Source organism: Xiphophorus hellerii, chromosome 8, assembly GCF_003331165.1.
Source record: "Xiphophorus hellerii strain 12219 chromosome 8, Xiphophorus_hellerii-4.1, whole genome shotgun sequence".
In the NCBI taxonomy this organism is placed as follows: Eukaryota; Metazoa; Chordata; class Actinopteri; order Cyprinodontiformes; family Poeciliidae; genus Xiphophorus; species Xiphophorus hellerii.
Window position 1 is genome coordinate 22954874 of NC_045679.1, and position 22388 is coordinate 22977261.

Here is a 22388-nt window from a genome sequence, read left to right on the forward strand (position 1 = left end):
CTGAAGCGTAAACAGTCCCGTCCTCTTGCTCGTAAGATTGAGTGAGAGGACCGGCTCTTGTGTACGAAGAGCCACTGCTGGATAAAACATTTTTCCGCTGTGGAGCCGTGAGCAACCTTGTTGACCCCATGGAAAATATTTGATGTTGGCTTTGGCTGTTTTGCCCTGTCCTGTCATGCCGTACGTAAGCTACGCCTCTGGTACTTTCTCCGGAGAAATGATCAGAAACTCACTGTAATAAATACAAATAGGAGCATTTCTCTCAGATGACTTATGCAGGATGTTTTAGGGTGAGGCACAATCGGATTAGATATGTGGGTAGCATTTTGTGCTGTATGCGCAGTGCCGACTGAAAACACAAACACTTGTAGACAGTGCATACACAGCCGCCTTCCACTTCATAGATTTCCTGCTGTTTTGACCTTTATCTAAATCCCTATAATCCCGTTGATTCATCCCACCACTTGTAAGCTGTTTCTAACCACAAGAAAAGGTCTGGTTTTCACTGAACACCGGTTGTGGGCAACCTGAGACATGCTTTGGTGATTAGGTACGCCATGAGGTGGCAAGCAGTCCCGACTGGGGACGTCTTGTATGCGTAGTCAGATCGAGATGTTTCACACAGGGCTAATATCCTATAAGTCGATCTACCTTCCACTTATCTTGACCTTACTGTAGCTTAATTTTAGATTGTACGAGTTTAAAAACGACTGCCCTAAATTAAGGTGACGGAGCTCTATTTCGGGTTACAAGCCATGTTATGTCGTCAAGGTAGACTGCTGACTTGTACTGTGTACAAGAAGAGCTTTAAAAATAGACTCTTGTGCCTCGCTACTTAACACGGTTGCACAACTTTCCTGGTAGTGTTAGCATGAACAGTTATTTTCTATTATACAATGGAAAACCCACTGGATGTAGGACACAAAACAAAGGGAATTGTTGTTTTTAGAGTATGCCTAAGCTTAATTCAAGGAAGAGCAAGAAGATAAATAAATGCTAAAGTATGCCAATAAACTCTATGATTTCCTGAGTAAGATTTCACTTTTCTCAGAAGGGAAGGGAAATGTTTTCCTCCTATGGGTGTGCTGCCAAAGGTTTCCCATCAAGCATCAATGGCTCTTTTCAGACCAAACTCCGGATACAGAGTGTGTATTTAGCCTCTCTTGTAGATAACCAGAACATTACATCGTAACGGTGAGCGTGAGACGGGGTTCCCTTTTCCAAAAATACTCAACCAGTATCATAGGCTGTTCCTTACATATGCTGGTACCCCCTCCGGAGCTAGTGTTTGGTTTGAAGGAGCTATGACATCACCCTGGTGAAATTTCTGAACTCGTGCAGAATTCCTGCAGCTGTACGATGCACGTACCACCCGTCTAGAACACCCCATCCCCCACCGCCCAAGTCAAAGGCCAGATTCAAACCTGCCCTTTGACTTTAGCATTCAATGGCTCACCATTTCTTCCTTTCGAGACATTCCTTGTTGGATTTGCAATTGTGCTTTGGGAGAAGTATTTGAATTAATGCTCCACTTCCAGTGCAGCTCCTTACCAGGTATCCAAACGCTTTTCTTTTCGCTGAACAGTCCTACTGCATGAGGCTATATTTTTAGTACTTAACAACAAGGTGCTAAGTACCTGGGGTATTAAAGCAATCCCAAACTGTAATGGATCTGCTGCCGTTGTTCATGGTTGGAGGTTTCTCTAGTACAGAATTGATCAGAAGATGAACTGGTCAGTTTGGTTTGTCTGATGAAAGTATTTTTTCACCTTAAATGTCTTTTCCCATAAAAAGCTATGCAGATCCAGTTTTTTCTATATTTTTTATAAACACTTAAACATAATATTCAAGTGTGTGGCTACTTGCTTATCCTTTTCTTGAGATTTGTAGTATTTGCATTCTCTTTTTCTTTTAATCTTGTGCTGTATGGATACGCCAACCCATTCAGTTCTTGACTAAACTTTTGTTTCTTTTGCCAAGATTTTAAGATGGCACAATGGGTTTTTAAAAAAAACAAAAAAAAACAATAAAAACTCTGTTATACCACAGAATGAGTAAATGTAGGAAACTGCAGGTTTTGTGTGTAAGAAGACATGCAACTTAGCTTTTCCTTCCCGGGGCTGATAATAAAAAAATTATGAACAATATGCTTCCTGTACTTTTTGTCAAGTTCTTGTTTGTTGATGAAAATTTTAGCTGATTCCAATTTTATTTTAAGAACGATAAGAACAATGTTTAAAAATGCTTCTGAGCCTTCCTGCTGTAAAATATCTTTATTAGTATGAAAGCCAATTAATCTCACACTGCAAGAAAGCATTTATCTTTATATTAGCAGTTAGCTCAGCAGGTAACAGAAAGGCAGAACGGAGCACAGAAAAGTTTCTCTTTTTCTCAACAGTCTGTGTGTATTCCCACTCTGAGGCCAAAGATCCTTTCCGAAATGTGAAATTTCTAAAGGGAAGGATTGAAAAAGAGAAACTTTTCTGTGCTCTGTTCTGCCTTACTGTTACCTGCTGAATGTTTCCTCTCTGACACATGTTGTCATCCAATATCTTGGTATTTCAAGCATTCTGTGTATGGAAGAAGATATCTAAGTATTTTCGCTTGGGTTTTGTGGCATAACAGATAATTAGATTTTAATAACTCTTTTATTAAAAAAAATATACATTTTCTTTTCAGATTTTTCACTATGAGAGTAAAGAAGGACATATTGGCTACTGTAAAATAACCAATCTCCAAATGTAACGATGCCTTTGAATTCGAGTTTAATATGCACATGTAAAATGTTTTGAAAGCTGCATGAATTAACTCTTTATTTGCACTTCTTACAGTTTGTAGCTCACTAACCCAGTGGCACACATAGCATTGTACCATCTTCGTATCTTAGCTTGGTCCTTTACTCTTTGAATGCAGGCATTCAGGACAAATATGTTGTTTTTGTTTTGCCAACTTCAGATAAAATTGTCCCTGATCACAGCAATTAGGAAAACCTGATTTTTCAAACAATTTCTTTTTAACTCATTCAACATGTGTGTGACGACATTCCTCGATTCAAGCTTTGTTTGGAAGACAACGCAAGTATGTTTTATTTGATTTTGAGAGTCTTAACCTCGCAACTTTTCCCTATGTAGTTTCTCCAGCTGAGAGGATTCGGTTCATTCTGGGAGAGGAGGATGACGGCCCACCACCCCCGCAGCTCTTCACAGAGCTGGACGAGCTCCTGTCCGTGGACGGGCAGGAGCTGGAATGGAAAGAGACGGCCAGGTGAGTCGCTCGGCTGGATATCTCAGAAGGCTGGCATGCGTCGGCCCCTCAACCCAACTCCTCACTGCTCTTTCACATAAAGAGCAATGGGCAGAGTCGGGAGAAACTTCCTGCTTCACAGTCCTAAACGTGGAACACAATCCCAACATGTTTTATGATTGTGTAAGGAAATAGGTTGCACTCCAGTGAACACCCAGTATGTTCTAATCTGATCAGGTTTTGCGCTACCTGCCTTGTGAGACCAGGAAAGGGCTCAAACTCCCACATGATCCCAACAGGATTTACTTTGGCACAGGCCCAGCCTTTAAACTCTGTAACGGCTTTTCCACAGTTTGTTTTTCAATGAGATACAGGCATCAGTTCGAGCTACTTCTAAAGAAACGTGTGTTTCCGTAACATTGACGCACGTAGTCAATGTTACAAGGCCACAGAAATTTCCAAGGTGATAACAGATGCTCCTTACAAGTTAAAATTCATTCCTATTTAAGGAAGCAAGGGTCAAATGTGAGTGTCTGCAAATGAACTCCTACAAGTCAACGGTGACTCCTCTTTAGGCAAGATGGCAGGTCGCAGGCATGTGGACCACGGCCAAACAGATACTCTATTCCAAGAGGAAACCCCATCCTCTGGCCTCATGTGAATAGTTCTTTGTACCAGTGACATGTGATGCGTTATTATTAAAAAAAAGAATCCTTGTCCCAGGATTGTACCCTGAGGGCAAGCTTAGCCAGGGTGCCAACAAAGTCTTGTTTCACCAAATGGTCCGCGTGTGTGGTCTGAGCACCGCTGAACACCGGCTTCATCCCAGTGGTACCTTGTTCTTCTTTTACAGCCACTGATTTAAGTTTTTATCTGCAGGCTTTTATGCGTACCTTGTGTTTACCGTTTGGAGTGTGACCAATTCGAAAACAGGACTTGTAGCAAAGACAATCACGCTCTGTGCCTTTTTGGCTGTTGTCCAAGCAACTCTTGACATTGTTCCTTGCCTCTTTGTCTTCATCGTGCTGCTTCAAGGTGGATTAAGTTTGAGGAGAAGGTGGAGAAAGGTGGAGAGCGTTGGAGCAAGCCTCATGTCGCCACGCTGTCCTTACACAGCTTGATGGAGCTCAAGACGTACATCGAGAAGGGGACGGTCCTGCTAGACATGGAGGCGTCCACACTGCAACAAGTTGTCGGTCGGTGGAGTTGACGCACTAAACAATCCAATGTTTTGCAGACGACACTGTCCTAGTCTTCCATGTCTCCATTTTACAGAAATGATCACCGATAGCCAGATTGAGACTGGCCAGCTGAAGGCAGACCTAAAGGAGAAGGTGGTGTACACTCTGTTACGAAAGCATCGCCACCAGACCAAGAAGTCCAACTTGCGTTCTCTTGCCGACATCGGCAAGAGCGTTTCCAGTGCAAGCCGGCTCTTTTCAAATCAGGAAAATGGTAATTCCGATTTTCTTGGATTTTAGTCGTCGTCAATTCCAGCATTTCTACCATTTACAGCTAAGTTTCTTCTGAGACTAGCCACCTTTTCTACACTAATATTTTTCTGATCCAATCTCTTTCCCTTCTTTTCTTCTTCCCCGCCCTTCCAAACTCTTTCTTCTTTCTCTTTTTTCCTGCCTTTCTTCCCCTCTCTCGTGATCTTGCCGGGGTCTGTGCTGTCTTTCTGCATCCGGGGTGGGGCAGCACCGCGCTCGTCCTTCGATCACTCTGTGCCTTGTTTAATTCCCCACGACCTGACGGAATCATGTGAGGTCATGAGGAGCTCCAGCGTGGGACACCTCTGTAAGTGAGGTCACGGCCCTCCAGCTGAGAAGTAGCGCATAAGTGAAAACACGGGACAGAGCAGAGCCTCACTGACATTTACATTTAGACGTGTAGACTGACTCGAATGTGGAAGCACATTCCTTACTAGAACCTATTAGAATATTTGTTTGGCTACAGAGATTATCGTCTCTGTTTTCTGCCAATAACAGCGAAGGAGTAAAATTCCAAAGTTTACACTTTAGCCAATAGTTGCTTAAGCAGCATGTGTCTGCTGACGCCTATAAGCAGCAGCCCTGGGATGACCACATAGCCCAGCTCTCCTCTTTCTGGAGGGACTGAATGAATGGCCATCTGGCACTACTTGTTAAGCTTAAGCCTTGCCACATTTAGCTGATATTTCTAGCTCCTTCTGTATGCCCGACTCATGCTTTTCTTTACTCTTGCTCACCGTCTGTAAGGCAGAAAATGTCTAATTTACTGCATAGTCTTGTCTCTTTGATTCAAACAATGCATATATATATATATATATATATGGTCTATCTGCAGGTAGCCCTACCACTACCCACCGGAACCTCACCTCCAACAGCCTGAGCGATTTCTCTGATAAACCAGAAAAGGATCAGGTAACGTGTCCCTTTAAAGCACCATCCACATAGATTTTTACCATAACCAGGCGGTTGTACCAACAGTTATCTCGCCAGACTTTTTTTTAAATTCTCTCTTTCCGTCCTCCTCAGGGTGTATAGTTGAAATATAAACCCGATTGTCACAATTCTTGGTGTTTTCCTATTTTTAAATATTGCTCTGGCTGTAAATATATGGGTAAATTGAGTCGAGTGACTCTTCTTTGTGTGCTGCCGTGTCCATAAACATGTGAATGAAGTACATGAATACTATGTTCCCTAGTGTTTCCCATCTTGAAGTTTCAGATTAACTAAAAAAGTAAAAATACTCAAGGTACCTTGAAATGATAGCAACAGTAAATGTAAAATAATTTTTTCAGGTGAGATTTTTTTTCCCCCTTTGAGTATTTGTTCTCAAATCAAAACAAATGTTCATTGCCGGGCATATGCTGCACAGACCCCGGCATATGCTGTTGCAAAAAACAAATAAACAAAAAAAATTTATATATATATATATATATATATATATATAATTTTTTTTTCTTCATGAACATATGGAGAGAGAAAACGCCTGGAAAAAAATGTATACTGTATATATATATTTATTTTTATTTTTTCAGGTGTTTTCACACATGCTTTTCAAGAGTTCCACTTATTGTGGTGGGGCCTTTGTATTTACGTCATACATTTGTTTTGAAAGAAAAAAAACGTTAATCATAATACAGATCTTGGCCTCTATAAGTTGTCTCCTGTCTGTTTCTGCCACCGCCATGGTTTAAGACGGAGTAGTTCTCTCTAAGTTGTTGTCATAGTGACAGATCCACAGCAGGAGATAAAAACAGGGCAGATCCGGTTAAGATGTAATAACTTTTAATAACTCTGTGGATGTGCTCAACTAATTTGGCCTTAACTACTTCCTTTTCCATTGATTCTTGTTTTGGCTCTCTGTCGTCTAATTCATGGTCCAATTAGATATAATACTCTGTTTACTTCTTAATAATCATTTTAATGTCCTCAGCTTAAAAGAATTTGACCCAAATAAAGAGCAGGCACATGACTGCTTGGTATTGGGATGCGGAGAGCGGCAAAGCGTTTCTACCACAACACTGCCTAATTAACCAAAACCTCTCAACCTTCTGATGCTATTGCACACACACATACAGATTTTTATGCTCTCATTTTATTTTTTACACTTGAAAGCAAAGTCAAATACCTTTAAAAGGTTAAACCCTTACTGTGGAAAGACACAGATATTTGTTTTACAGAACAACTCCATTGCTGATTAATGATTCCAAGCATTTTTCTTGCAACACAATTTGCTCATTTCACACAGTTTTCTCATTGGGGGCGCAGTAGGGGGTTGTTGTTCTGGAGAGCATTGCCCTTCTTCGATGAACCGGTGTAACCCCTGCGAGGGGTTGCCAGTACTTTTCAAGCTGGTTCCTTTTCGTCAAAGTAAAAGTCAGAATGAGTGCGTTCAACTACGAGTTTGAGGCAAGACCATGTCTTTAATGTGCTGCAACCTATGGGTGTTTTTAGGATTGTGACAAATCGGTTAATGTGTGTTTTTGTCCCCTTGTCAACTACAAAGCAAGACCGGTGTAGACTTTGGATATACGCGCTTGTAAGGTTTGTTTATTGGATGGCATAAAGTCAAGACGCGTTTTGCCACATAACTCAAGCAAAGGGCAGAAACTGCTGCTGTTCTACATGCTTAAAGGCAATAAAAGCAGCACTGCTTTCTTTGTCTTGCTGTGGGCATGTTTTCATAATCTTAAAATGGAAGATTTTGGATGAATCATACACGCTTCATAAATCGTCTTGCAAGTTAAGTTTTGATCCTGATGATAGTCTATGTTGTTCCACTTGCCTTACACATTCACCCTTATATTCTCTCTCTCCAATTTGTTCCACAGCTGAAGAATAAGTTTATGAAAAAGTTGCCCCGCGATGCCGAGGCATCAAACGTGCTGGTCGGAGAGGTGGACTTCCTGGAAACCCCGTTTGTTGCTTTCGTCCGTCTGCAGCAGGCCGTTATGCTGGGAGCGCTTACTGAAGTCCCCGTGCCCACGAGGTACTCTGCTGTAAAAACCCTCCTGTGACCCACTGATGTCGCGTGGAAACATGCATTAAACAAAACAAAATGACAAAATCAGTAATTAATGCTTTCATGTCGTACCTAGATTTATGTTTGTACTGTTGGGACCTAAAGGAAAGTCCAAGTCTTACCGAGAGATCGGAAGAGCAATCGCTACCCTGATGTCCGATGAGGTAAGTTGATATTGAGAATATGTTTTTTTTCTTAAAAATTATGGAAGGGATATCAGGATCAAGATATTTCTTGTCTGCCAATACTGATTCAGTCATTTAAGAATAAACATTTGGTAAATACTAAGTCCCAGTCTAGTAATACGCCAAAGATAAAATAAAAATCAGTATTTGCTACATACTCCACTTCACCACCTGGTTTGTATTAATATTGTCCTAGTGTCAAATTGAACTGATTCACCAATAATGTTCATAATCTTTATAGTCTGGTGTCACTAATAAATTCCCCTTTTGCTCCTGCTGAAGATGTCAGGCTAACGGTTGCATGGTACTTTGTTTTACAGTGTCACTCTTTAATCACTGTCTCGTATTTTAAAGCAGTTCCAGGTGATCATTTGCGGAAAACGGTTTAAAAAGTTGGTTTCTTGCGCCGTAAAGTTTACCTTATTTTTGCTTTGTACGTCTTAAACTTTTAACGACCAGAGTTTCCGCTGCTTTCTGTGCAACCTTCTGGACCCAGAGCACGTGACAAACCACGGAAAGACAGGAAGCCACAGCAGCCAGTAAAGTATCTCTCTCCCTGTTAACGTCATTGTAAAGGCCGAACACTTGGATTGTTTTGGAAAACCCAGATTTGTTGGATCAGTAAAATAATGCGGTTAGACTATCTGGCACCCTGGCAGGAAAAAACTGGTTGTGATTTTATAAAATTGGCAAAATAAGTTTGTTTTCTACCAATAAGGAAACAGTCAAGCTGCTGGCTAACTTCTAGCTTAAATTATCAGCAAAACGATTGGAGAAAGGATTTCTTCAATCTTCCTGCTTGGTGTCTTTTGCACACCTGCCACAGTATTTCTCAGAAAGGTCGACATTTTTAGCATTTTTAATGCTGAGAGCACCTGGCCTGCATTTTTCCCACAGGCCTCAGCTCTCCCACATGCTTTCTGTTGATATAGTAGTTTTAGGAAATGTTTTCTCTGGATTTCCTCGAGTTGAACTTTGCCCTCTCAGCTCTCCCATAACAGTCGTGTCGCAGGTTTATCAGATGTTTGGAGTATTTTTGACTCACTGACTCGCGTGTTTGTTGGTAGTACTATTCACACTGGGAGGCTTGATGCTGGCATAAACCCGTATGTGTGTGCGCATTGAGAAACATCTGCATAGCGGTGATTTTTAGGTGCCATAAATAACTGTCAGTGACACGCTCTACTCCTCGCTCCGGTAAACAAAGCTATTAGGAAATATTTTTCTTCCACTCACTTGTTGGAGTTGCAGACTTTTTTTTTTATTCCTGTTTGTTTCTGTTTCCAGGCACTGGATTGTAAAAAGAAAATCAAAAATCAAAATGAAAAAAAAGCACACGTTCATTTCCTAAATGGTAATTGGTCGGTTTTGTTTCAATTGAAGGTGTTTCATGACATCGCCTACAAAGCGAAAGGCAGGAAGGACCTGCTGGCTGGAATCGATGAGTTCCTGGACGAAGTGATCGTCCTTCCTCCTGGCGAATGGGACCCCGACATCAGAATAGAGCCGCCCAAGTCCCTTCCCTCCTCAGACAAAAGGTCTGATCTGATTCGCATTATATTCCAAATGAAAGACGCTGCCATTCATTTGATTAGCCGTCAAGTGACACTTTTTGTTTGAGTTTTGGTTGCCTAACTTTGTGTTTTTAGATTTTCACACTAGCAAATGGAAATATTTGGACCAAGCCTTGAAAGTAAACAAACCGACTCCGCTGTTTGACGTGTTGCGCAATGCATACGTTGCTGTCGGAGCCCTCACCTCAAACAAAACCAAACAAGACCATGTGGGCGTGTGATCTGTTGAGAGGAGAACACTTAATGAAATATGTAAAGTGAAACAATCTGTTTTGACATGAATTCCTGAGGATATTGAGTAATATTCATAAAATCTGTTATGTTTACACCACTTCAAAATAAAAAATGTGTCTGCCAGAAGTGAAGAAGAGAGTTTCTGTGGTCGTGTTTTTCTAACAAGCGTGAGACTTTGCTACACAACAAAAGACGAATTTATTTTAAGGGTTTTTTTTGTTGTTTTTTTTTTGCTACGCATCTTTACAGTAAGCGTTTTTTTTGCATTGTGGATATTTATTGCAAGGTTCTTGTTAATGTTTTGCTAAACTGAAGACATTTTTTTTGTTTGCTTTCATAGAAAGAACATGTATGCTGGAGGAGAGGCTCCTCAGATAAATGGGGACACCCTCCACGATACGGGACACGGAGGCGGAGGAGGAGGAGGGCACCAAGTGGGAGAGGAGCTTCAGTTCACAAGAAAGTAATTCGAATTTTTCATACCATTGTGAAATCATTACAAGTGCGAGACAAGTTCAGATGAAAACGACAGGAGCTGACAGCTTAAAAAAAAACAGGAGCTTAGTATGTTTTTGCATTTTTTGGGGGGAAGGTTTTTGACAGATGAGTGTATTATAATCATTTCTTATAATCCTGATTGCCTCCAATTGCTGTCAGGACACATGTTTGGTGTCAAATGAAAGTCTTTTAGCCTTTGTTCTCCAGTAAACTTTTCAGTGAGGAAAAACTCCAAAGTACTACAGAACAATGGACGCACTTCACAGCTGTATATTTGTTTCTTTTGTTCTGAACATTCCCCCTCTTATGAAACTATGACAGAAACATATTAGGCCGATCTTTATTACACCTTGTGCACCTCGAATTCCTCTGAAGAGATGAAACTGAGCTGTGATGTGAAGCTGACGAACTCCAACCGCTCTGTCTTTTTAAGGTTTTGCGGAGGTCTTATCCTGGATGTGAAGCGAAAGCTGCCGTTTTTTGCCAGCGACTTCTACGACGCCCTCCACATTCAGTCTCTGTCTGCCATCCTGTTCATCTATCTGGGCACGGTCACCAACGCAATCACGTTTGGAGGCTTGCTTGGAGACGCTACGGAGAACATGCAGGTGACCTCACTCGTTGAAATGCCTTCGTTTGGGTGTCCTGGCGCTTTGACGTTGAGTGCGGTGAGAAAAGGAAGCGAAGAAATAAGGACAATGTAAAAAGTGCAGTATCTGGGCGGCCGGATATGTTACCTGTTAGCTTTAAGTTATTTAAACCATCCCAAGTTTTGATGCGGAGTCAGTGGACATCAGTTGGCATCGACCATCAGCTGAGCTCATCGCTCCGTCATCGCTCCTTGTGTTAAACCAATTTCGTCTCTTTAGCTGCTAAGCCATGCTAATTTAAGGCTTAGAAGCTCATAGTAAATCCATCTGCTGAACCAAACTGCTGATAACTTTCAGGAATTTCTAACTCATCTATAATGGCATGCCGTGTTGGCCGCCATCATCCACATGCACCTGGTAGGTGACAGCCTGTCCAGTGGAAGCCATACTTGCGTTGGCCTCTGCTGTGACGGACACCTGCAGAGAGCATCAGCTGTGTGCGGGGGATTTGCCAGAGCTGTAAATAACCACAGATCCAGATTACCCAGCCATTGTAGCCTCAGCATGGGTGTTAAATGAACCCTGCCCCAACCCCCTTCAATCCTGAACTTCATCACTGTTCCGCAATCCTGTTTTCTAATTTGGGTAAAGAGGGAATCCCAGCCCTGGGATAGCCTTTCTTAGTCATTGCTTCAGAGGTAGAACGCTACTGTTCAATGTTCTTCTCAACATCATGCTGTAAACTAATAAATATTTAATGGGCCCACCCCAATTTATGCTGTCTCCAAGAAAAACTAATGTGTCATCTGCATAAGAGCAAATTTAGCGTTGACTTGTGACGGTAAAGCTGTACAACACTTGCAATAAAATGTGTTTCTGGTAGATTTATAGTCATACTTTGCTTCAGTTCTTCACTCTATCACTTCGGTGAAAATGATCTTAGCTTGTGTTTGATGTGTGCTGCAGGGAGTGTTGGAAAGTTTCCTCGGTACGGCGCTGACAGGAGTAGTGTTCTGCCTGCTAGCTGGTCAACCCCTGACTATCCTCAGTAGCACGGGCCCGGTGCTTGTGTTCGAAAGACTTCTCTTCACTTTCAGCAAGTGAGTACCTCCCAATGAACCCTAGTCAGTCACAAGATTTTTCCTGTGACTGGATAGTCATCATGCAAACATAATGTAAAGAATAAAGACAAGAGGGAGATTCGATTGAGAATCCAGAGCAGCAGCTTTCAAGAAAATCTCCTCTATGGTATATGAAACTATCAACACTTAGAGCACGGTTTAAGCTTTGCATCGGATATTTTTTGTTTTTTTAAGATTGCTGCAAGTGGGCCGATTGTTCCTGCTGTAAATCTCTTGGCACTTACAGATTGTTCGCGGAACGGTTTGACTGTTAGCTTCCTGTTCTGATTGATTAGACAAGAACAGCGTCAAACCTTCTTATTTAGAACGTGATGTTGGGCACTGTGCAAAAAAAAAAAAAAAACTTGGTTCCTGTGATAGAGCTGAACAAAAATCCACCGCAGCATTCAGATGAGTGATCTTTCCTCATGGGATGATAAAAATTGTACACAGATAGTCATTTTACAATCACTAAAGGCTGTCCAATGCCGACGTCTCTCTCCTGGCTCTTTTCTAAGCCCCTCAGTCGGTCTTCTAGCATTACCAGACAACATGCTGACTCTGTTCCGTTATCAATAATTCACTCTCATTTATTTTTACGCTGTGAGTGAAGAATGTTGTGGGTGTCTGTGCCTTGCAAGCGGTTCCGGCGATGGCAACAGCTGCTAGGTTGCAAGCAAGTATTTCATGCCCTGCGCCACAGATGCTAAATAGATAAAAGCGTGTGGTCCAGTTGCATGTGGAGCCCTTTAATTTAGGGTTTTGCTTTCACTATCATAGCGCTGTCATGGCCTGGTATGACATTATCATAATAACATGACACTTAACTCTGAAGGTATTTACACAAATATATTTAACAAAAATGTTAATTACTTTTATTTAAAGCAGAAAAGTAGCAGTTATTCCTACTGCTGCTTAAATAACATGATATCAACAGGTGCATCTAAAATGTTGTCTTTGACTTGGAAATAGACGTTATTAATAGAATAGTGTTTCAAAAGCAGGACATTGAGGAAGGTTAGAGATTATTTGAAAACTTCTAAAATTGTAACCCAAGTCCAAGAAGCTAACACTAGCTTGTTAGTCAGCTAACATTAGCTTGTTAGTCAGCTAACATTAGCTTGTCTACTGCAGCTAATGCTGCGTGGAGTTTGCCAACAGTGTTATCTTTAAAAGAATATTGTATCACAAGAGCTTTTGTTTGCTGAGTTTGTGTTAAAACTGAATTCTCAGAGGGGTAGCGGTCTTTTTAAGTTGCCACTTTCACTGAAGCTACTTGCTTTTTCTTTTTTTTCCTCCCCGTCCCCATCCGCACTCAGAGACAACAGTTTCGACTACCTCGAGTTTCGGCTGTGGATCGGCCTGTGGTCTGGTTTGTTCTGCTTGGTGCTGGTCGCCACGGATGCGAGCTTCCTGGTGCAGTACTTCACACGCTTCACAGAGGAAGGCTTCTCTGCGCTTATCAGCTTCATCTTCATCTATGACGCATTCAAGAAGATGATAAAGCTGGCCCACCACAACCCCATCAACTCGGAGTTCGATCACAACCTCATCACTCAGTACGACTGCCGCTGCGTACCGGGTGTGTATCCCAGCAGCTTGACAGTCCAAACCTCTCGGCCGCCCTGGTCACCGTGGCACTGATTGATGTTGCTGAATTTGTCACCGTGTCGGACTTGTGTGTTATTTACATGTCTGCATTGGAAATGACAAATGACACCCCTGCTTACTTTCCCATCCTCCATATCAGATTTAAACTGGCCAAGAGCAACTCAGCTGACATCAAAAGCATTCCCGCTTCACTGATTAGATATCATTGTTCCCTTTTTTTCTTTCTTTCTAGGTAATTCATCAACACTCCACGATACTTCTGCCTGGACAAACCGTACTGATCTGGTATGTGGTGTCCTTGTTCTCTAAAAACACAAAACTGAACAGCCTGGATTCAGGGATCGGTTTTTCAAACATGTTCTCACCCAACTCATTGTTTACTCCTGGCCTCTCCAGCCGGAGAACGCCACTTGGGCGTCCCTGACCCAGCATCAGTGTAAGGAGTTCGGAGGGCTGCTGGTCGGAGAGGCCTGTGACTATGTGCCTGACATTACCCTGATGTCCTTCATCCTGTTCTTTGGGACCTACACCTGCTCCATGGCGCTGAAGAAGTTCAAGACGAGTAGATTCTTCCCCACAACGGTGAGTGGTGAACAATATCTCATCTCTGACTGAGCTGAAACTCTTTTTCAAAGAAGAATGGCAAAGCTTTCAGTATGTATTTCTGCAAACTGTTAGAGATACAGAAGAATTTCAGCTGTATTGGCAGCTAAAGCTTCTGCAGACTATTGATTCTAGGGGGCTCTACACAGCTGCTAAACTTCTGACATTTTGTTTGTACAACACCAGATCCTAAATTGGGGCGTCTCTGAACCTTCAGAGACGCATAAAGACAATTAGTTACTTAGTCGGCCTTCTATCACCTGAAGAACATTTCCAGGATTAAAGGATGAATGTCCAAGCAAGATTTAGAAACTCATCCATGTGTTTGTCTTTTGTCTCCGCTGCATCCCCAGAAGCAAACATGGAGAAGCAGCATTTGGCTTTTATGCACCACAAATCTGGAACAAACTTCCAGAAAACTGCAAAGATGCCGAAACACTGAATTCTTTTTTTAAAATCGAGATCAAAAACCCAGCGGTTTAGAGTTACCTTTGATTAGTAATAGGTGGAACATTGATCAACATGCTTGATGTAAATTTGCTTGATGACGACATTTGACAAAACGCAATGTTTATCTTTTGTTTCGAAATCGGTTGCTGTTTTTATGATGTAAAGCGCTTCGATCTGCCTTGTCGTTGAAATGTGCTACACAAATAAATTTGACTCGATGGGACCATTTTTAAAAAACGGACACCATTCTCCCCGCTTCACAAGCGATGGTGCTGCTTTGTGTCGGTCCCACGCATGAAATCCAAATGAACGTATGCGCTTGCGTTAGAAAATGTTATTATTACTGTTAAGCATCTGCTATTTTTTTTTCTCCTTAAAATAAACTCTCTAACCTACAGTGATGTTGTCCCCTGTCTAGGTGAGGAAGCTTATCAGTGACTTTGCCATCATCTTGACCATTCTTCTCTTCTGTGGCATTGACGCCTTGGTCGGGGTGGACACTCCAAAGCTCATAGTGCCTAGTGAATTTAAGGTAATCGCTACACATTTCATATAGATATGTATGTATGCATGGTTTTCAAAGTGGGCTTGACATCTTGGTGCTGGATATGCTTTAGATCAGGGTTGTCCAAACTTGATGACACATGGGCCAAAATCGTCAAGTCAAAAGGACTTGAGGGCCAAAAGAATGTTCTTTTATCAACTCAAAAATAAACTGAGCATGTGATTTTTTTTTTTTTTAGTTAAACAAATAAAGTAGTCAGATTTGTTGCTGGAAAGGGTAAATACAGCTACAAAAATGTAGCTGTATTTAAAAGATGTTTTGCAAATTTTCTAGGTATCAACTGGAAAAACTAGAACCTTTAGTCATCTCTGAGCTATAAAATCAGGATTTAGGTTGCTGTTTATTTGAAAACTCTTGCTGTATTAATCCAGGTTAAATACATTAATTAGAAGCGGATTTGAGTGCATCAAACTCGGCTTTTGAGTAAAAATGGATAGATGTGGTGCTTGCTTGCAAGAGATTGCAAAGATGGTGGTCATTTAAAGACCAATGATTGTTTTATTGCCAACATTTTTTACGGTGAGAAAATCTGACTTCGTCTGCGGTAATTTTGCCCCAACAAAAAAATAGAATAGTCTCCATTTACATCAGGCACCTGTGCTGGGTTGGTCAAACATGCCGTTCTTGAACTGAAATCAGTCCCGGGGGGCCTCACATGGGCCCCCCAAGATGCACGCTGGACGCCCCCCCCCTCCACCTTAGACAAAGGCCGATGCTGTGGTGAGCAGACTGCTGTTTCCTTAGATTACACCGTTAATGATCCATGTTTCTGCAAGAAAGCCTCCCTAATTCTTTAAAGTCCCCTGCTCAATGCGCTCTTTGTAGTTTGCTCAGTTGGACACATATTACCTTGAAACTAAGACACAGGCATGCTTGGAGATTTCTGAGCTCAAATGCTGGACAGCCGGCAGGCCCCGCAGCCCTCCCTTTTCGTGGAGGAGTGGGCTAAAGGTGATTACAGGTGATATGAGAACCGACGCTCTCCTAGTTGCGAGCACAGAGGCGGCTTTCTTTGCACATAATAATGCACAAGTAATCAAAACCTACGGCGTGTTCGGGTACCTGCTTTCTTGATTTCATGCTTTGGATGTTAGCCGTGTCCTTGCATGTGGATTTGCCATTATAACTAATGCTTTTTCTTCTTTTTTCAGCCCACAAATCCAGCACGGGGCTGGTTTATTCCTCCGTTTGGAGGAAACCCCTGGTGGGTGTACCTGGCAGCTGCACTTCCTGCCCTCTTGGTCACGATTCTGATCTTCATGGATCAACAGATCACTGCGGTCATTGTGAACAGGAAAGAACACAAGCTAAAGGTAGGCAGTTCACCTAAATGTTGCTAAATGTAGGAAGAAGATCTTTATGTCTGTCTTACATCAGTAATCGCTTTTTTTTTTTTTTTTTTTAAGGAAAATTGAACATTTTGATCTTGTGAAGGGACAAAAGCTTCTTTTGTTGAACCACTTATTTAAGAAATATTCTGGAGCTCTATATAATAATTACTTTTAAATTACATTGGAAAAAAGACGGTGAAGACAATAAATGAGGCATTTTAGTCCATGGGGGAGAAATGACTCCATTTTTTATTTAAGCTGGTTTTCATTCATTCACAAAGGCGGGTAGATACAATACGATACAAAAATATTCACAGCTGTTTAAGCTTTTCCCACGTGTTATGTGAAAGGCCAACACATTTAGTAAGTAGTGCCAGGCATTTCATATTGCTAAGATATGCTCCTTCCAATTCCTCATTGTGTACTAATTTGCGTTAGTCTGTTTCAGAAAGTCCTCTCAAAATGTATTTCTGAAAACGTTTACTTCAACGCTCTGACGCAAATGACAGGAGCCATCAACATCCAATAACACTAACCTTCCCTGTGAACAGAAGTAGGTGGAGTAGCCAAGTTTTTTTTTCTCAGATAAGAGTAGCGCTGCTTCAACATATTTTTACTCAAGTAAAAGTAAAAAGTAGTCCTCGGATTAAAAAAAAACCCCATTTGGTTAAAAGACAACTCAAATACCGAGTAACTGATCAAAACTTCGATCACTTAATATTTAAAAAAAATACATCATTAGATAAGCCAAAACCTAAAGTTATGTGGAAATGTTGGTATTTTAAAGACCAAAGTGAAAATAATTCCTATAAATAAGTACAAAACAACCAAGACAATCAAAAGAACAACCCCCCCCCCCCCAAAACAATTATTTCAATATAAAACACACAATGCAGGTGTGTGAATCTTTGGTTAAAATAAGCTGGTTTTTAATCCAACCAAGTCACTCGTTGTGGGTCGAGTATCAAGAAATCTTTCTATAGTAAGAGTAGCAGTGTTTCGTAATAGGATTATTCAAGTAAAATTCAAAAGTACATCATAGTAAAAAATAACATCTACTCGAGTAGGTAACCCTATGAAACCCTTTGTCTTCTCTCTCTTCGTGCTCAGAAAGGGGCCGGTTATCACCTGGACCTGTTCTGGGTGGCCGTCCTGATTATACTCTGCTCCTTCATGGGGTTGCCATGGTACGTAGCTGCTACCGTCATCTCCATCGCCCACATCGATTCTCTGAAAATGGAGACCCAGACCTCCGCCCCCGGAGAGCAGCCCAAGTTCCTGGGTGTCAGGTGAGTTGTGGTTCCATTTTTATTTCTTTGCTTTATCGTACTGGCGGCCGTTTTTGACGTGTTTTCAGGTATTTGTGAGAAGGATCTCACCAAGCGCTCCTATTAAAAATCTCATATTCTGATTTTTTTTATACATTTGTGGCATATAAATAAACTTGGTGTGTGAAAATCAAACTAATTGCTGTATTGCTCAGGTCAGGAAAACATTTTTCCTAAAAAAAATAATTTAAAAAAGTTCCGATCAGTTTCCATGACGTCCTTGTTGGTCTCTATAGCTGATGACAGAAATTTCCGTAACATTGTTTTTATGAAGTTTTACCCCCTTTTACGTGCTAAGAACCCATCATAAAGTTTCAGAAGTCAGAGTCCCTGCATGTGAAAACTTTTAGGCTTTACAAATGATGCTGATTTTCCTATTTCTCCCCCCTCCCCCCATCCAGGGAACAAAGAGTCACTGGCATCTTTGTGTTCCTCCTGACAGGACTCTCCGTCTTCATGGCTCCTATCCTAAAGGTATTCCGTCCAGCTCCTAATTCCTCCATGGAAACGCGGATTACAGTCCGTCCCTTTTAGGACGAGCTCTCGTCACTTGTCTTTATTTTTTAAAAATCATTTAGAATCTTCCGTTCATCCGATTAGTAGCCCCCGTACCTGGACTAATTCCATGTGAAAAAAAGGCACATTCATCAGGACGTTAAGCTCCAGTTGGAGAAGAGGGTAGAGTTTCCATTCCCTCATTAAGTTGGGAAAGAACCTAAGCGGAGGCTTTTGTTGGAGCTGCTGCGCCCCCTAGTGGCCGTTTTGTTTTCCAGGCGTGGAAAAGTAGTTTTTCCTCGAACTGTTGTCTAATCTGCTATCTGTGAGCTACTTTAAAGTATTAATGCCTAAACTAGCTGGAGCTTTAACACACAAAACTATTCTATTTTCTTATTTATAATTTAGCTTTAGCTACTGATACTACATCCATCTGCATGTATAAAATGGATATCGTTTTTGCTTTGTTGTCTGCAGTTCATCCCGATGCCTGTTCTCTATGGTGTGTTTCTCTATATGGGTGTGGCATCACTCAATGGTGTCCAGGTGAGTTGCTTCACTCTAACTAGCATTGGTACTCGCCACATAAGTCTATGACTGTATTAGCTCCTTATAAGATGGTTATATAAAGCTTATATTTTACCGTGCCTTGTTCATAGCCCTCTATGCGTCTCACAGTTGATGTTGCAATAATAAACGTCACAATTGCTCGTTGAAACTTTGTGCAGCAAACCATCAGAAAGTGGATAATTGTGAAAATTTCTTTTTGTTACAAAATCTGCCAAAAAAAAAATTAGTCGTCTGAGGAGAAAACTGCGCATTTATGTTAAATACAAAATAAATTTGTGTGCTAGGATGGGCTGAATACAAATGCACACCACACTTTTCAGAATAGTGTTATTATTTACAAAAACTCAAATCATTTTCCTATCACAGTTATGCAATACTTTATTGTGGGCTGTCACATACATTTTCCCCCTCTCCAAGAAAAAAGTTTCCAATTACATTCACTGTAGCTGTAATGGGGGAAAAATGGCGAAGAGGATTTAATATCAGTATTGGTAGGCACTAGGTATCGTCATAGCAACACATGTACGTAAGTTGAAGAGAGCCAAACTATTGAAGGAGTAACTACATCTATAACTTAATTGTATATTCCTGGCATATAAATACTGTTGTATCTGTAGCATCACCTGTTCTCGTGTAGATTCTGGTCCATTAGTGTTTAAATTACTGATCAGAATTGAAACCAAACAGCCGAATAGAGATTTGTGATGGGCTGGCCCTCCTTTTGTAAAATGACAGACTTGTTCGCTGTTGCTTTTTACTTCCATTAAAACCAGTTACGAACCAGTTCTCAGCCGCCAGCCTTTCTCTGAACGCTTTTGTGGGGGGAAAAAACAAAAACACAACAGAAATATTGATTTCTTTTTATTTCACTTTTCTTCATCTCACTGTCTGCTTTGAAAACAAAAAACCCGACAGTTCATGGACCGCCTGCTGCTGCTCCTCATGCCTGCCAAGCACCAGCCGGACCTCATCTACCTGCGCCACGTCCCCCAGAGACGCATTCACCTCTTCACCTTCATCCAGGTCCTGTGCTTGGCTCTGCTCTGGATCCTCAAGTCCACCGTTGCCGCCATCATTTTCCCCGTCATGGTGAGGATCGCCTGACGTGTAGCCGAGTGAAAACTGAAGCGCAAAGGGCGGAGCCGGACCGTATGTCTGGAAAAACGTATCACGAGAACAGCTATATCGATTAAGTGTCGATATCAGTAATTGATTATTAGGTATTTTTTGTTTTAAATATCTGAAATACTGCCAAACTGGTAGCATGACCTTTCCTGTTTCAGCCACGGTTTTCCACGCCGTTGTATACTTTAAGCCGTTACGAGGCACGGTGGCGAAAACCGAAATCGTTGCCGTGCACATTACTCTGCAGGTTGTTGCTAGGTAACCAAAGAGTGAGTTAGCTGATGGCACCAATCTAGTCATGAGAAGTAAAGCTGCTAAAGCCTTTCCTCTGCCTACATCTTCAGAAACGCTGCGATGTTTTGAATAGGACTTCAGTAAATATCCTTTACATTGAATATTCTATAATCAATCAATCAATCAATCAAATTTTATTTGTATAGCACATTTCAGCAGCAAGGCATTTCAAAGTGCTTTACATCATAACAAACACAGAATCACAATGCAATATAGAATCAATCATTAAGTCAAGTTACATCAATAAATTTGTAATTGATTATAAGATGTATTATCGACCGATACTGACAATGCGTTTAGCGCGATACCTTTTGCTACGGATTGACAAATTCTCCAACCTTCTGTTGAGAATGATTTGCCTGCGCTTCTGTTCCTAGATTTTGGCGTTAGTTGCCGTACGAAAGGCCATGGACTACGTGTTCTCCCAGCACGACCTCAGCTACCTGGACGACGTGATCCCGGAGAAGGACAAGAAAAAGAAGGAGGACGAGAAGAAGAAGAAAAACAAGAAGAAGGGAAGCATCGACAGTGAAATTGACTACGTAAGTAACAGTCGGCAGTACAAATGAGAGAAAAATTGCACTTTCTCTCGACTCCACAGTTGATGTGACGTGTCAGAAAGTAGCTCTCCAGCGGTTAATGTTGTCCCTCCGTCCTCCCACAGTCCGACTACCCCTACCATGAAAATATTCCCTCTATAAAAATCTCTATGGAGATGATGGAACAGGAGCCCATGTTGGGGGATAAATCTTTGGATAGTGAGTACCACTGGCCAGGGTTTGCTTCGCTCCCACTAAGAGAGCTGCTCAGACTCTGCTTCTCGAAGTTTCTCCTGCCACGCTCACCCTTTAGCTCTGACTCTGACTTCCTGCCCAGCTCAAACCGTTAGCGGATGAGTTCATGTTGGAACCCTAAGAAAAAATAAATAAATAAAAAAAAGCTTTGCATTGCTTGCTTCCTTTTCTTTCTCCCTTCTCCAGTTTTTGCTTCTGCAGCCTAACTTGAAATTTAAGATTTTGCCAAAACATTTTTGCTGTTTCTTTTTTCCCCCCTCAGGAGATTCGCCGCAAACTGTCCTTAACCCCCATTCACCGTGCTGAACACTACTTTGGCTCCCCCTCTGTGTAAGTGAGTACCACCCTCCTTTTGCACAGCTGTCCTGTATTGTTTTAAAAAAGATTCACTACTAATTAGAACCTATAAGTTAACAAAAGTAGGGCCACAGCTAGCGTTTCCTTTAGTTATCGATTAATCTACCAATTATTCTGACGATTAATCGATTAATCGAATAAGTAAAATTGCCAATTCTGCAGATTTTTTTATTTAAGTTTTTTTTTTTAAATGAAATATGCAAAATACATTCAAAGTCAATTCCTTTTTAAAATAAGGAAATGTTTTATTGCAAAGGATGTATCTGCAGCAAAAAAAAAAAATTATTTCTAACATCAGCATGTAAAAAGCTCAGACATTAGTGCTTGAAAGGGCCACAGTGTCGGGCTGATCTGTTGATTTTTTTTTTTTTTTGGATTGACTGACTAATAATTGATATTAAAATATGCTTAACAGGAGTTTTTTTTTTTTTTTTTTTTTTTACAGAATTTGAAACATTTGAAGTGAAACCACTAAGAGGAGTTCTCGGTAGAACATATTTACAATTTTTTTGATCTTAACTTCTTTTTTTCTTCCACTATTTTTGCTTAATTTCTACTCTGAGTGTGTCGTTCTTTTAGCAAATGGCCATATTGTAAATGGGTATAGTCCAGTTAACGATTAATCGATTGCTGACTAAGTTGACGATTATTTCAACAATTGATTCATCACAATTAATCCGATTAGTCATTCCTGCCCTGAGCGAAAGTTTGCAAAAGTATCACCACAGACTCCCAATTTAGCTCAGTTCTGGACTTTGACTGGACTCAAAAATTGCACAAGAGTTTTATTGAGATGTGGCAGAGTAACTAACCAGGGCTGAATCCAGTGGCTAACTAGGCATTTTTGTAGATCTTATTTTAGGAAAAAATAAAATGCATTGAGGTTTGCAAAGTGACAAAACGCGAAG

The 22388-nt window shown here is 41.2% G+C and overlaps 1 protein-coding gene across 5 annotated transcripts in view; it reads left to right on the plus strand.

Moving 5' to 3' along the window:
* The window catches only part of LOC116724253 (electrogenic sodium bicarbonate cotransporter 1-like), a 40229-nt gene that overhangs the window by 14900 nt on the left and 2941 nt on the right, over positions 1-22388 (plus strand). For 3 of the 5 annotated variants that reach the window (XM_032569781.1, XM_032569783.1, XM_032569784.1), the window contains exons 4-25: positions 3132-3264; positions 4279-4439; positions 4519-4698; positions 5572-5648; positions 7565-7722; positions 7832-7919; positions 9324-9478; positions 10089-10211; positions 10680-10854; positions 11803-11936; positions 13277-13539; positions 13801-13853; positions 13965-14150; positions 15040-15153; positions 16338-16499; positions 17628-17806; positions 18247-18319; positions 18818-18886; positions 19826-19999; positions 20707-20871; positions 20994-21087; positions 21386-21457. In XM_032569781.1, the coding sequence (XP_032425672.1) occupies positions 3132-3264; positions 4279-4439; positions 4519-4698; positions 5572-5648; positions 7565-7722; positions 7832-7919; positions 9324-9478; positions 10089-10211; positions 10680-10854; positions 11803-11936; positions 13277-13539; positions 13801-13853; positions 13965-14150; positions 15040-15153; positions 16338-16499; positions 17628-17806; positions 18247-18319; positions 18818-18886; positions 19826-19999; positions 20707-20871; positions 20994-21087; positions 21386-21429 (2960 nt within the window). In that variant the 3' untranslated portion in view covers positions 21430-21457. The remainder of the gene's footprint in view (positions 1-3131; positions 3265-4278; positions 4440-4518; positions 4699-5571; positions 5649-7564; positions 7723-7831; positions 7920-9323; positions 9479-10088; positions 10212-10679; positions 10855-11802; positions 11937-13276; positions 13540-13800; positions 13854-13964; positions 14151-15039; positions 15154-16337; positions 16500-17627; positions 17807-18246; positions 18320-18817; positions 18887-19825; positions 20000-20706; positions 20872-20993; positions 21088-21385; positions 21458-22388) is intronic. The other 2 variants (XM_032569782.1, XM_032569786.1) reach the window with 2 other exon arrangements.